At 36.2% G+C, this 14974-nt stretch overlaps 1 protein-coding gene across 2 annotated transcripts in view; it reads right to left on the minus strand.

Annotated features, from left to right (window-relative positions):
* Positions 1 to 14974, minus strand: part of PRIM2 (DNA primase subunit 2) — a 311113-nt gene that overhangs the window by 231993 nt on the left and 64146 nt on the right. For both annotated transcript variants that reach the window (XM_077903522.1, XM_077903523.1), the window contains exons 6-7: positions 12732 to 12833; positions 10343 to 10480 (exon numbers count right to left, since the gene is read on the minus strand). In XM_077903522.1, the coding sequence (XP_077759648.1) occupies positions 10343 to 10480; positions 12732 to 12833 (240 nt within the window). The remainder of the gene's footprint in view (positions 1 to 10342; positions 10481 to 12731; positions 12834 to 14974) is intronic.

Raw genomic sequence — 14974 nt, forward strand, 5'->3', positions numbered from 1 at the left:
CCCACAAAATAATTCTTTCCATTAGTTTCACAGCTTCCAACTGTAACATTTTGTTTCCCACAGATCAGTACCATGAGAGAATAAATGGGCTGATGTTGGATACTAAAGGTGTAGGTGAAGCATTAGCTGCAGCACTGACTGATTCATCTCAATTGCCTTAAAGAGCTATTAAATAGCCAGGAAGTAATATTAGAAAAGATACAGTAATCAATCCAAAACCCAAGAAAATCAACTAGTTAGACACAAGATAAAATTCTTACATGATTACAAATTAAGTAACCATTCAAGAAAATTTAACCACAATTTAAGAAACTAAACACTGCTTTTTAAAAGAGGATGAAAGACTTAAGAGGATTGTAAGCTCTTTAGAAATAAAAATTACTTTATCAAGTGCCTACAAAGAACATTTTTCCAAAGCAACAAACACACAGTGAGCCAGAAATTTAACTAGTATTCTAAAAATGTGAAAAGGAAATCCTTTCCAAAAAAGGAAAATCTTTACTTTTCTCTGTGACTTTGAGAAAGAGTTGCTTCTTTGCCTGCCATTATTTCCTTGGGAATTTATCAAAGTCCTCCTTTCTATATCAAACTTAGAAGTTTGTAAATAATATTTTCTGAAAGTCAGTGTTTTTAATCTGTACCAGTAGCTTCTAATGGTGAATAGCACAAAGAGAAAGTGAAGTTAATCACACTCTGCAAGAAAAAAGAAAAATTGCTTCAAAGAAATTCAGCTACAATTTAAGAAGCTGTCCCATTTTTCAAAACCAAACAAAGTATATTTTGCTGCTTCATGACACGGAGTAGAGTATATGCAAAGCCATGCTCAGCTGTAGGCCCTTCTGGGTTCTCCACTACCAAACCACTCTCTCCTGTGTGATCTCAGAGAATCTCATGGCCTCACCTCCTCCTCCCCAGAAATCAGGACTGCTAAATCCAACTTCATAGTTGCCATCTCCAACTGTATGACTAATAAGCACCTCCCACTTGATACAGTCAAAACAGAACTCTTGGCTTTATCTTACATACTTCTCTCACAGGCCTCCCCATCATGGTAAAAGGCATCACCCTCTAATCAATGATTTAAGCCAAAAGTCTAACCTGTGTAACAGAGTGGTCCAGAATAGAGACACTGAAGCCAGGTCACATGGATTCAAATCCTTCCTCTGCTCCTCACTACCTATACAGAGATGCTATAAGCCACAGAGTAATAACAGCATCCACTTGATAGGGTTACCATGAAGATTATATATGTTAATTCATATAAAGCATTTAGAAATGTACTTGGCAAATATTAAATTCAGTTCTAGCTATCATTAATTTCTTGATTCTTCTTTTTCTCTCACACCCAGTCTATCATGTCAGGCATTCTTCAAAAACATAATTGAAATCCATGGACTTCTCTCAGTTATTATCACCACAATCACCCATTCTAAGCCGCCATCTAGACAACTAGTCCTCATGCTTCCATTCTTTCTTACCTTTCAGTGTTTTTCAAGCAGCAGCCACAGAAATCCATTTAAAACTTAAATCAGATCATACTACTCCCTCATTCAAAACCATCCAAAGGTTTTCCACTACATTAGATTAAAAATCAAACTCTCCACCCTGGTTTATTCAAAGTGCTGTATCTAAGTCATTGCAGGCTCATCTTGTATCACCCTCTACTGGCTCACTATACTCCAGTCACACTGGCCTTTTTTATTTTGCAAAAATGCCAAGATTCTCACCTGCCTGAAACACACTTTTCCTCTGTATTTGTTCCACTGGCTCCTTCATGTTAGATATAATAGTTATTATTTATTTCCTTCGTAAGTGTCTACCTCCACTACAATACAAGCTTTATTTAAAAAAAAAAAAAATCTCATCTATCTTGTTAAGTATTGTGTCCCGGGCAGCCCCGGTGGTGCAGCGGTTTAGCGCCGCCTGCAGCCCAGGGCGTGATCTGGAGACCCTGGATCGAGTCCCAAGTCGGGCTCTCTGCATGGAGCCTGCTTCTCCTTCTGCCTGTTTCTCTGCCGCTCTCTCTCTCTCTCTCTCTCTCTGCATCTTTATGAATAAATAAATAAAATCTTAAAAAAAAAAAAGTATTGTGTCCCTAGTACCCAAAACAATATGTGGGTGAACAAAAAGTTATTTAAAAAAAAATAAAATTATGCTGAGTGAAGTAAGTCAGTCAGAGAAGGACAAACATTATATGTTCTCATTCATTTGGGGAATATAAATAATAGTGAAAGGGAATATAAGGGAAGGGAGAAGAAACGTGTGGGAAATATCAGAAAGGGAGACAGAACGTAAAGACTGCTAACTCTGGGAAACGAACTAGGGGTGGTAGAAGGGGAGGAGGGCGGGGGGTGGGAGTGAATGGGTGACAGGCACTGGGGATTATTCAGTATGTTAGTAAATTGAACACCAATAAAAAAAAATAAATAAATAAACCATTAACTAAAAGAACTGGCCAAAGCTTCTAAAATTGTTATGTGAGGCAAAGAAATATATCTTTCCCTCATTCTTTTCCCTAACTGGTTATTAATTTATTGCAACTCAGCTCCTAATTCAAACTTTTGCTTATTCTGTAATTGGATCCTAATATAATTTTTAGTATTTCCTCAGTTTTTAAAAATCTATATCCCCAGTAATATAACTCCTTATAAAGATACAGTTATCATCAAAAGATCTAAAATTACAATTAGAGGGATCCCTGGGTGGCGCAGCAGTTTGGCGCCTGCCTGTGGCGCAGGGCGCGATCCTGGAGACCCGGGACCGAATCCCACGTCGGGCTCCCGGTGCATGGAGCCTGCTTCTCCCTCTGCCTATGTCTCTGCCTCTCTCTCTCTCTCTCTCTGTGACTATCATAAATAAATAAAAATTTAAAAAATAAAATAAAATAAAATAAAATTACAATTAGAAAACCTGAAATCCAGTTATGGCTCCAGCAACTCCTAGGCAACATAACCCTGAACCAATTAGCCTCTTGGAGCTACATTTTCCTCATTATATAATGTAGACAAGTCCCTGTCCATCTCAGAGGTCTGTGGTGAAGTCCAATGAGGTAGCGAACAGTAAAGTATAACCAAGTAGAAACAAGTATTATCCATCAGCTCAAGAAAACTGCACTGGGCACTTGCTCTCTGGGCTAGATGCTATACTAAGTAACAAATTTTTAGTTAAAACAAGAATCCCTACTCTCAAAGAGGTTACATTTTAGTTGAGGAAAAACACATAATGAGAATGATTTCATCATAGTTTGGTGGTGCTATGGGAGTACAAAGAAGATATAGTTAGCACAATTTGGGGGCTTACAGGCAGCTTCCTAGGAGACTGGGGCCATGGCTAACTCTCAAAGGATCAGTAGGAGAGAAGAGTTCTTATCAAATAAGAAGGTAATGACCATTTACATGTCCTAGAGCATGTTCAAAAGCCAAACTAGTTACTGGATCATAAAACCCACATGATCACAAGTTAAGAACAAGTTTTCAAGTATCATCTCAGGTAAAACTCTTCTATCAACTTAGACTTCCCCCAGTGCCATTTATTTCATCCTTACTCCTAATTAAAATGCCTTTTTCTTCCCCACCTTTAAGTCCATTTTTCTCATCCTACTAGAATATTTCCACTAATAAGGCTGAAATTTTTCCATTACATACTTCAAGGTCAAGATCTTCTCCACTAGAAAAAAATTAAAATTAAAAAATATATATAAACTTTCCCCAATGAAAAGAATGGTAATAAAGAGACATGGCAATAGGTTTAGATTTCTCCTTTACCATAGCCCTAAGGGAAATTCCTTCCCTTCCTTCAGGCTCCCCTGCACAACTGTCAGGAGGGGTTCCCCAGTATATACTCCACCCACTCTCCTGCATAACAAAGCAAGCAAGCTCTCTGAACCACCTCTCAACCAGACACTGCCCTAACCCACCCTTGAGAAAGCCAAGCATTGCCTAAAACAAGTCATTGTTCCTCTTCTATATTCCAAAGACATGAGGCCTGAGACCTCTACAACCCACCAGCAATCACGACAAATTCATCAAAAGTAAGTCAGATTCCACTAACGTGGACATATTTTACAATTCCACTTCTAGGCATACAACCAACAGAAATGTGTTTCCCAAAAATGTCGTAGAAAGTTCAGAGCAGCTGTACTAATAATAACCAGAAAAAGAAAACAAAACCTAAATGTCTATCAACCACGTAATGGATAAATAAATTGTCAATAATTCAATCAGAATTGAGATAAATCAAAATCATGTGTCACCTAACAGAATGTAATAAAAAACATGCCATCACTTTTATGATATTCCTGCTCAAGATGTATAATTTGAATCTTAATATGCAGAAACATCAAACAAAACCCAACAAAGAGATTCTACAAAATAACTAGCCTATTTTCTTCAAAAGTAATAAAGTCATGAAAGACTAACAGAAACTAAGAATCTGCTCCAGACTAAAGGAGACTATAAAGATATCACTAAGTAACACATGTGATAAGATTGGATCATTCTGAAATAAAGGACATGATTGAGACAACTAATGAAACTTGAATGGGGTCTGAGGATTAGCTGGCATTTGTGTATTGATGCTAACTTACTTATTTTCAAAGGTGAACTGTGGTTATGTAAGAGAACATCTTTGTTTATAGGAATTACAACCTAAAGTACTGAGGGTAATGAGACATCAGGTGGCTGTAGCAAAAGGCTACGTTTTTTATTTGCAACTTTTTTGTAAGTATGTTATTTCAAAATTGTAAAACATTAACATTTTTTATTTGCAACTTTTTTGTAAGTATGTTATTTCAAAATTGTAAAACATTAACATTACTTTGTTTTTGTTTTATTTTGTTTTAAGAAGCATGGCCCCCAATTCAGAACTTGAACTCACAACTCTTGAGATCAAGAACCTGAGCTGAGATCAAGAGTATGCCACCCAAGCACCCCTTTAAATTTAGTTACTTTGAAGAGAAGAATGAGCTGGAGGGAAATAAGAAAAAGGAATTCAAAATTCATATGCTGTATTTTTTACCAACAAGGTTCAATAGCTTAAATGTAATTTGCTGAAAAATAAGTATTACTAACTCAGGAACTTAAAGAGTTTGTCTTTAATCTCAGTATATTTAGAGCTTCTATGTTCTGCACAAAACAGTTTATAAAATTCGCCAAAAACTGCGCATCTTTCTCTGCACATTAGACTATTAGGAAGATAAACCAAATAGCAAATATCCATGTGCTCATTTTTATTAGCAAAAAATACTTTCTTTCAGAAGCACCCAAACAACCTCTCACATTTTTCAGCCACATTATTATACCACGTGCATAGATTAACAATTTCGAAAAGAGATGGAAACTACCAAAATCAGCACAGGGGTTGTACCAATATTCCAGATGCTTTCTGAAGTGTATCATGGTATTTTTGGTTGTTGTGGGAACTGGGAGGGCCACTACTGGTATTTAGTAAATGAGAGCTATGGATGCCCAATGTCCTGAAAAGTGTGTAGCTGATTCACACAAGTGCTGTCCAAGATGTCAGCAGAGAAAATGGGTAAACAAAATCACTAATAATGGCCAACCAGTAGGCAAACACCAATGTCTGACACAGAGATTTACAGTGGTGAAAGACATTATCTTCATCTGTAAATAGATTATGCTCCAGAGTAAGTCACAGACAACTAAAGAAACTATTTAAAAACATTAACTTTACTAAAGATTTTTTTAAGTCGAAAACCCAGAATTAGGGAAGAAGGAAGAACATTAACAGTTAATAGACACCATTATACTAGGTGTTTTCATAAACTGCCTTATCAATAAAACCAGTTGATAATTTTAGTCTTCCAAAATATTGAAATAATTGAATTACACATGTTTAGGTAACCCCAGTCAGTAATAAGAATTATTTAAACCAGAAAATATTAAAATTTTTAGCTCAAAAGAAAAGATTGGCCTATGAATCTACTCTTCTCAGTGTGTGAGTATACACACCACATCTTTATCCACTCATCTATTGATGGACAATTCCATTATTTTACCTAATTATAAATAATGCTGCAATAAACACAGGAGTGCATATATCTTTTTGAATTACCATTTTCATATTCTTTGTGTAAATACTCAGTAGTGGACTTGCTGGGTCATATGGAAATTCTGTTTTTAATTTTTTGAGGAACCTCCATACTGTTTTCCACAGTGACTGCACCATGCTGAATTCCCAACCAGCAGTGTGCGAGGGTTCCTTTTTCTCCACATCCTTGCCAACACTCCCTGGTCTTTTTGATGTTAGCCATTCTGGCAGGTATGAGGTGATACCTCATTGTGGTTTTGATTTGCATTTCCCTGATAATGAGAGATGTTGGGCATCTTTTCGTGTGTCTTACAGCCACCTGTATGTCTTCTTTGGAAAAATGTTTATTCAGATCCTTTGTCCATTTTTTATTTATTTTATTTATTTATTCATGAGAGACAGAGAGAGACTGAGAGAGAGAGAGAGAATGAGAGAGAGAGGCAGAGGGAGAAGCAGGCTCCATGCAGGGAGCCCGACGTGGGACTTGATCCCGGGTCTTCAGGATCACACCCTGGGCTGAAGGTGGCGCTAAACCGCTGAGCCACCTGGGCTGCCCCCTTTGTCCATTATTTTATCAGACTGATTTTTTTTTTTTTTTTTTTTTTTTTGGTGTTGAGTTCTACTAAGTTCTTAATTCTTAATACATTTAGACATTAACTCCTTATCAGATACATCATTTGCAAATATCTTTTATCATTCAGTAGGCTGTCTTAGTTTTGTTGACGTTTCCTTTGCCACGGAAAAGCTTTTTATTTTGGTGTAGTCCCAACAGGTTGATTTTGCTTTTGTTTCCCATGCCAAAGGAAAGATATCTAGCAAAGTGTTCCTACTGCTGATGTCCAAGAGACTATTAATGTCTATGTTTTCTTCCAGGATATTTATGGCTTCAGGTCTCACATTTAGGTCCTTAATCCATTTTGAGTTTACTTTTGTGTATGGTGTGAGAAAGTGGTCCAGTTTCATTCTTCTGCACGTAGCTGTCCAGTTTTCCCAAAACCATTTATTGAAGAAACCTTTTCCCACTGTATATTCTTACCTTGTCATAGATTAATTGATCACCAAAGTAGGAGTTTGATCACCGAAGTATGAGTTTATTTCTGAACTCTCTATTCTGTTCCATTGATCTGTGTTTCTATTTTTTGTGCCAGAACCATTCTGATTACTTCAGCTTTATAATATATCTTAAAATCTGAGATTGTTTTGTTCTTTTTCAAGAGTGCTTTGGCTATTTGGGCTCTTCTGTGGTTCTATACAAATCTTAAGATTATTTGTTTCAGTTCTGTGAAAAACACTTGGTATTTTGATAGGGACTGCATTGTATCTGTAGATTGCTTTGGGCAGTATGGACGTTTTATTGGCTCTCCAACCCAATATTGGCTCTCCCAATAATATTGGCTCTCCCAACCCAAGAACATGGAGTATCTTTCCCTTTGTTAGTGTCATCTTCAATTTCTTTCATCAGTGTTTTATAGTTTGCAATACAGGTCTTTCACTTCCTTGGTTAAGTTTACTTCTAAGCATTGTATTCAATTTACATGTTCTTTTCAAGTACCTTTTTTTGGTACTTGATTCAGAACTTCAAGGTTATGTGATATGGCTCTTTTAAGCTATATTGATTACAGATAGAAGTATAGGCCAATCTTTCCTTTGGAGTTAAAAAGTATATTTTCTGGTATAATTTTTATTACTGCTGGAGTTACCGAATTATGTATAATTCAACTATATCAACAATTCAGGGCAATTATAAACAGAACTGTTTTCTTCATTTCTCTGCTACTTCATTATTAGTGTAGAGAAATGCAAGATTTCTGAATATTAATTGTGTAACCTGTGACTTTACTGAACTCATTTGTCAGTTCTAATAGTTTTTAGTGGAGTCTTTTGGATTTTCTATATATAGTATCATGTCATCTGTAAACAGTGAAAGTTTATCTTCTTCCTTACCGATCTGAATGCCTTTTAATTTTTTTTTTCTTGTCTGACTGCTGTGTTAAGACTCAGTAATCCATTGGATAAAGACAAGAGAGTGGACATCCTTGACTCTTCCTTTTTATTTTTTTTAAAGATTTTGTTTATTCACAAGAGACAGAGACAGAGAGAGAGAGAAAGAGAGAGAGGCAAAGACACAGGCAGAGGGGGGAAGCAGGCTCCATGCAGGGAGCCCGATGTGGGACTCAATCCCAGGACTCCAGCATCATGCCCTGAGCCGAAGGCAGGCTCTAAACCGCTGAGCCACTCAGGAATCTCCAACTCCTTCTTGATCTTAGGGGAAAACCTCTCAGTTTTTCACCATGGAGTGTGATGTTAGCTTCGTGTTTTTCACATAGGCCTTTATTATGTTGAGGTAAGTTCCCCCTAAAACTATTTTGTTGAGTTTTTATCATGAATAGATGTTGCACTTTGTCAAGTGCTTTTTCTACATCTACTGAAATGATCATAAGGTGTTTACTCTCTTGTTGATGTGATTTATCACATCGATCAGTTTGTGAATATTGAACCACCCTTGAATGCCTGGTAGAAATCCTTCTTGATCATGGATTTTAATGGATTGTTGGATTCAGTTTACTAATATTTTGTTGAAGATTTCTGCATCTATGTTCATCAGATACTAGCCTATAGTTCTTTTTTGAGGTATATTTTGGTATCAGGGTAATGCTGACCTCATAAAATGAATCTTGAAGTTTTCCCTCACCTTCTAATTTTTGGAATAGTTTGAGAAGAACAAGTATTAACTCTTCTTTAAATATTTGGTAGTATTTGCCTGTGAAGCCATCTGCTCCTGGACTTTTGTTTGTTGGAAGTTTATTGATTACTATTCAATTTCTTTGCTAGTAATCAGTCTGCTCAAATTTTCTTTTTCTTCCTGATTCAGTTTTGGTGGGCTAAATATTTCTAAAAAATCATCTATTTCTTCTTGGCTGTCCAATTTGCTGGAATATAATTTTTCATAATATTCTTTTATAATCCTTTATATTTCTGTGGTGTAAGCTGTTATTTCTTCTCCTTCATTTCTGATTTTATAGGAGTCCTTTTTTTCATAAACTAAAGGATTATCAATTTTATTATCTTTTCAAAGAACCAACTCCTGGTTTCATTGATCTATTATACTTTTTCTTCAGTCTCTATGTCATTTATTTCTATTCTAATCTTTATTATTTCCTTTCTTCTACTGGCTTTGAGCTTTGCTTGTTCTTTTTCCAGCTCCTCTAGGTGTACGGTTAGGTTATTTGTGATCTTCCTTGCTTCTTAAGGAAGGCCTGTATTGCTATTATCCTCCCTCTTAGAACTGCTTTTGCTGCATCTCCAAAATTTTGGCATTGTATTTTCATTTGTTTCCATGTATCATTTGATTTTTTTCTTTGACTTCTTAACCAAGGCCCATTCATTATTTAGCAGCATGTTGTTTAACCTCTACGTATTTGTGCTCTTTCCGAAGTTTTCTTGTGACTGATTTCTAGTTTCATACTTTGTGGTTGCAAAAGAGCATGATAGGAATTCTTTTTGAATTTGCTGAAACTTGTTTTGTGACCTAAGGTGATCTTTCTAAAGAATGTCCCATGTGCACTTGAAAAGAATTTGTATTCTTCTCTTTGGGGATAGAATGTTTCTGAATGTTTCTGTTAGATCCATCTGGTTCACTGTATCAGTCAAAGCTACTGTTTCCTTACTGATTTTCTGTCTGGATGATCAGTTCATTAATGTTAAATGTGGGAGTTCAAACCTACCTAAAACATGTATTTTTAAGATATTATCACTGAAGTGTAATACTTCCAAAAAAACCACTGAAAAGCACTGATCATATTATTTATTCAAACAGCTACCACCACTTTCACTCAGCAGATTATTTATTGCAGCACTACTATATCACCATTTTTATTACTTAATATAAAGACTTTCTTCTACATCACCCTCTACAGATACAAAATACCAATTTAGACAGAAATCTAGGGGTCATACACATCATAGGCAAAAGCAATTGTGAAGGGCCTTATATAATATCATTTCCAAGGAAAAAGGCACAACCTTGAAGACATGACCCACAGAAGCATCTCACAAAATTAATCAGTTCACTATTAGTTTTACTATAAGAAAGAAAAATTAAAAAACTAACGATGGGCAGTAACAAATAAAAACTTAGTGGTTCTATAATTACCAGTACAACATCATAAGTATTCAATTATCACTATAAAAATTAACCTATTTCTTAAGAAGTGCAGGACAAAATTACCAAGAGTATATAATTGAAAATGTGAGTATGTGAAAATAAAGTTCAGAAATAAAGTGAAATACCTACTGCCAATGCCTTGGACAGTTTGGCTCTGAATTCATTCAGGACGATTGCCACAATGTCTCTAAGTGGTACATAAGCAAAGCCACCTTCCAAATAGACTTTCCTTCCTCGGAACAAATCCAGAGCATCAGCAAAAGGGATCTGAATTCACAGTGAAACAGGGAAAATAAGTCAGTACCTATCATGAAATTTTTCTAAATCTTATGTACTAAGTCTAAACAAAATTCTTCCTAGAGAATTTAATCTGTTCCAGCAGATCAAAAAAACAAAAACAAAACAGCTCATATTCCTTAAAACTGAATAATAAATATTGGGAAAATGCCAGTCTAAAAATGTGCTAATTTCAGAGTAGATGCTTTGAAAAATATAAGCCAAGTTCAAATGCATTATTTTTATTCTTTTTTTTATATATTTTTATTCTTAACTCATGAATTTACAAATTATAATCTTCGGGATTTTAAACTCTCAATTCAAGCCATCTAAGCATATTGCATTCCCCTCATATAACATATCCCACAATTTTATTCTGCACCAATTATGTGTATATAATATGTTCAGTGCTGAAAATTACTAGTAAAGTAATTCTAAACTTCTTCATCTGTTTCCATTCTTTCACTAGAAAAATACACTGGACAAGCTAATCTCAACACCAAGAAACGGAAATAATAAATGTTCAGTTCCACTAATGAAGTACTTACCAGTAAATATCATTTGAAAAACATAATACTTCACTTGCATTTTTTAAAATCCTAAGAACTATTCTAAAATTTTAATGATATGAGAATATGGTATGAGTAAACTGAAAATCATCCTCACTCTCCATTATAGTTCTTTTTAAAAATGAAGTAAAAAAATTAGGTGAAAGAAATGATACCCAAACTGCCTAGTCACCCAAGGTTTAAAGAGGAGTTAAATCTACATGCCTAAGTAGCATATAGGTGGCACAGTTGATTAAGTATCCAGCTCTTGGCTTCAGCTCAGGTTGTGAGCTCATGGGTCATGGGATCAAGCCCTGAGTCAGGGTCTGCACTCAATGGAAAGTATGCTTAGACTCTCCCCCTCTGCCATCCCCCAACTCAGGCACTCTCTCTCTCCCTCGAATAATAAACAGATCTTTTTTTTTTTTTAACAGATTTCTAGGACTACAACACAGTCCTAAAGAAGTTCATCACTTAGTTGAGAAAACAAGACAGACAAACATGGAAAGTCAAACAGCTCTACAGGGTGGTATGTGTATGACACAGCACCAAAGAACAGTCATACAGAACATATTAGAGGAGGAGGAGAGAGGTTTTATTTCAATGATCCAGGCAAGAGGTGGGGATAGTTTGGAAACATAAGTTCTTAGTTCAAACTCTGTGACTGACCAGACTTATGATTTCTATACATTTAGTGAATGCTTCTAAATTTCAGGAGGGAAAGGGAGAGAGATGGAATAAATGGCCCTTAGGGGTTCTTAGCTCTGATATTCCATGATTCTAGCTTATTAAGGTGGCCACAGTGGACATAAAAATGCCCAAGCAGGAGCAAAAAATGGTGTAAAGGCAGAGTAATGGGAAATGTGTGGTGTAGGAAGAATAAATATTGATTCCCATATTCTAAGTTTGGGAAACTGACTGAATGATGGCCTAAATGGGAGAAATAGAGCAGCTTAGGAGCTAATTTGAAGCAGGAATTTAAACTACTGGCACTCACCAACAATAACCAGTACATCCTTTTCAAAGGAAATTATGGGGTTACAGCTATCAAATTTTAAAATTAATTTCCGCTCTTCCCCTTCCCCTTCTGGAATTACTCAGTCCAAAAGCTTTCAGTTTGTTCAAGCAAATTAGCTATCTGTGCTGAGGAAAAGAGGGCAGGCAGCAGAGATGGCCGACTTCAAGATGCCAGCACCTGAGTAGGTCCAAGAAGGTCTTGCCAGAGGAAAGCAAAGAGGCAGACAGTGAAAGAGCGCAAATGGAGTAAGAAAGAGCCTAGGTGAGGAAGACAGTCTAAGCATGGCATCAGGGCTCAAGAGTGGTGAAAAAGGCTATCACACAGAGCAGTGATCCAGAATAAGGTGTTAAAGCCCAACGGGTGAAGAGAATATCCCTGCAGGGGCAGCTCAGCATGGTGTGGAAGCCTAAATATTGTGAGGAGAGTATTCCTTTAAGAAAATGGCCTGCTTTGGTGGGGTCAGAGTCCAAACAAGGTTAGAAGGGTATGTAGGCTATGTAGGACAGCCCAGCACAGGATGTTAGCACACACCCTCAGGGGGGTGAAGATGAATTCTACACAGCAAAGGGAGAAGCTGTAGTGGCCAGATGCCATATGACTGGGTTAAATACATATGCATATAAAGCTCAACATTATATTTAACAAAACCTAGGAAGTATTTTAAAAGTTTACATACCTTATAAACTGACTCCGAATCCAAATCCAACTTAGACCCACACAAACTGGGTGATGAAGCAAGAATCTCCTGTTCTCGGAGACTCTTCTCATCATCACTTATCTGAAAGGAAATATATTTTATATTGTTTAAAAAATTAAAGTTCTGTAAAACAAAGAAATTAAAAGTCTTCATTCAGTTCCAATAAAATACTTTCCTGTTCTAGTAAGGATTCTTCACTTTTATAAAAATGTTAAAATCCTGGTATCTCAAATCATTACTATAATTAAGAAAGCCAAAATATGAAAGAAAAGTTAATTTCAATAAACTTACAAATTTCTGCTCTGCCAATTTCTGAGAACATATACCAAAAGAACAATAACAACAACAACAACAAAACACACAAAAGGCATTGCAGTAGGAAAGAAATTATAATAAAAACTCAGGTTAATATAAACTAAAAAGGACCATAATCTAATTTATTAAAATACGTATTTGCAATTAAAAGTGGTTTAACTATTTCTAAATTTTCTAGCCATATAAAACAACTTCAAACTTAAAACATCAGCTTTTCTATAGGAATGCCTATAGATCTACTATCTCAGACCGATTACATCTTTAAAAATAAAAATATTGATCTGACTAGAAAAAATTTCAAAATTCTACAGAGAAAAAGAAAAAAAATCTGTAAATGAAGATAAAGTATAAAATAAACACTGAGAATATATTTATATCATTTAATACCCAGGTTACTCTCAAAAAAAAAAAAACCCCAGGTAGTAGTAGGATGTACATACTAGTAATCTAAAAGCAAAACAATGGGGATCCCTGGGTGGCGCAGCGGTTTGGCGCCTGCCTTTGGCCCAGGGCGCGATCCTGGAGACCCAGGATCGAATCCCACGTCGGGCTCCCGGTGCATGGAGCCTGCACTCCCTCTGCCTGTGTCTTTGCCTCTCTCTCTCTCTCTGTGACTATCATAAATTTTAAAAAAATAAATAAATAAAAATAAAAATAAAATAAAAAAAATAAAAGCAAAACAATGGACAATAATCACATAAGTGACAAAAATAAAAATAAATTAAAAGTCTACTCTTTTCTAATTGTCAAGATAATCAACAGCCGTTGTAGCTTTCCTGATCACTTTTATAGTATTCTACATTAGCTGGGATTGGCTAGGTTATGGTGCAATAACAAATTTTAAAACTTTTAGTGGCTTAACAAAAATAATGGTATTTTCTGCTTTTCTGCATGTCCACGTGGGCAGTGAAGCAGCAGCAGCAGGAAGGAGGAATGTTTCACCACCAGTGCTTCTCACCAAGCAACCAGATGGCTTAGGGAGGCTCCAATCTCCTACATGATAGAAGGAACATGAATGGCAAACTGGTTCTTCCTAAGAGTTACACAGGTCAATTCCACTCACATGTCATTGACAAAAGCATATCATATAAGCATGCTATTTTCAAAGGAGCCAAGAAGTAGAATTCTACTTTGCCAGAAAAAAGAGAACCCAAATTTACTTGTGAACAGTATCAATGATTACTGCAATCCATTCTCCTAGTCACCAATTTACAGTTAACTGAACTTATGCTACAAAATACATTCACTCCTATCACAATTGAGACAATCTAAAAGTTCTATAAAGTAATGGGCATTAATCTCAAAGTTCAGCCAGCATCTGTGGATAATGCTTGATAGTCCCTATATTAGAAGACGATAAAGCTCTTGTTAAAGATAAAGTACCCTCTCCACTTACACACACACACCCACACACACACACACACCACATACACTCAATAGTGTGATAACAGTGGCAGAATGACCATGGTAAACATTCCTATTTAGAAAAGGGCAGGTGGGGGCGCCTGGGTGGCTCAGTTGGTTACGAGTCTGCCTTCGCCTCAGATCATGATCCCAGGGTCCTGGGATTGAGTCCAGCATCTGGCTCGCTGCTCATTGGGGAGGCTACTTTTCCCTTTCCCAGACTCCCTCACTCCCTCTGCCCCTCCCCCAGCTCGTGCACATGCTCTCTCAAATAAACAGTCAGTCAATAAATAAATAAATAAATAAATAAATAAATAAATAAAAGCATCTTCTTTAAAGCACAGATTAATATATATAAACTCAAGTTCAAATGAAAGTGGAGTATCTAACAAGAGATCCCACTGCTCAAATGTCATCTGTGAAATCCCAAGCCCTGAACTTGTAAGGTGGTCTCTGAGTCAAATACCCCAGACACCTGGTAGAAGCAAACTCAAATCTTTTCT

Source organism: Canis aureus, chromosome 7, assembly GCF_053574225.1.
Source record: "Canis aureus isolate CA01 chromosome 7, VMU_Caureus_v.1.0, whole genome shotgun sequence".
Lineage (NCBI taxonomy): Eukaryota > Metazoa > Chordata > Mammalia > Carnivora > Canidae > Canis > Canis aureus.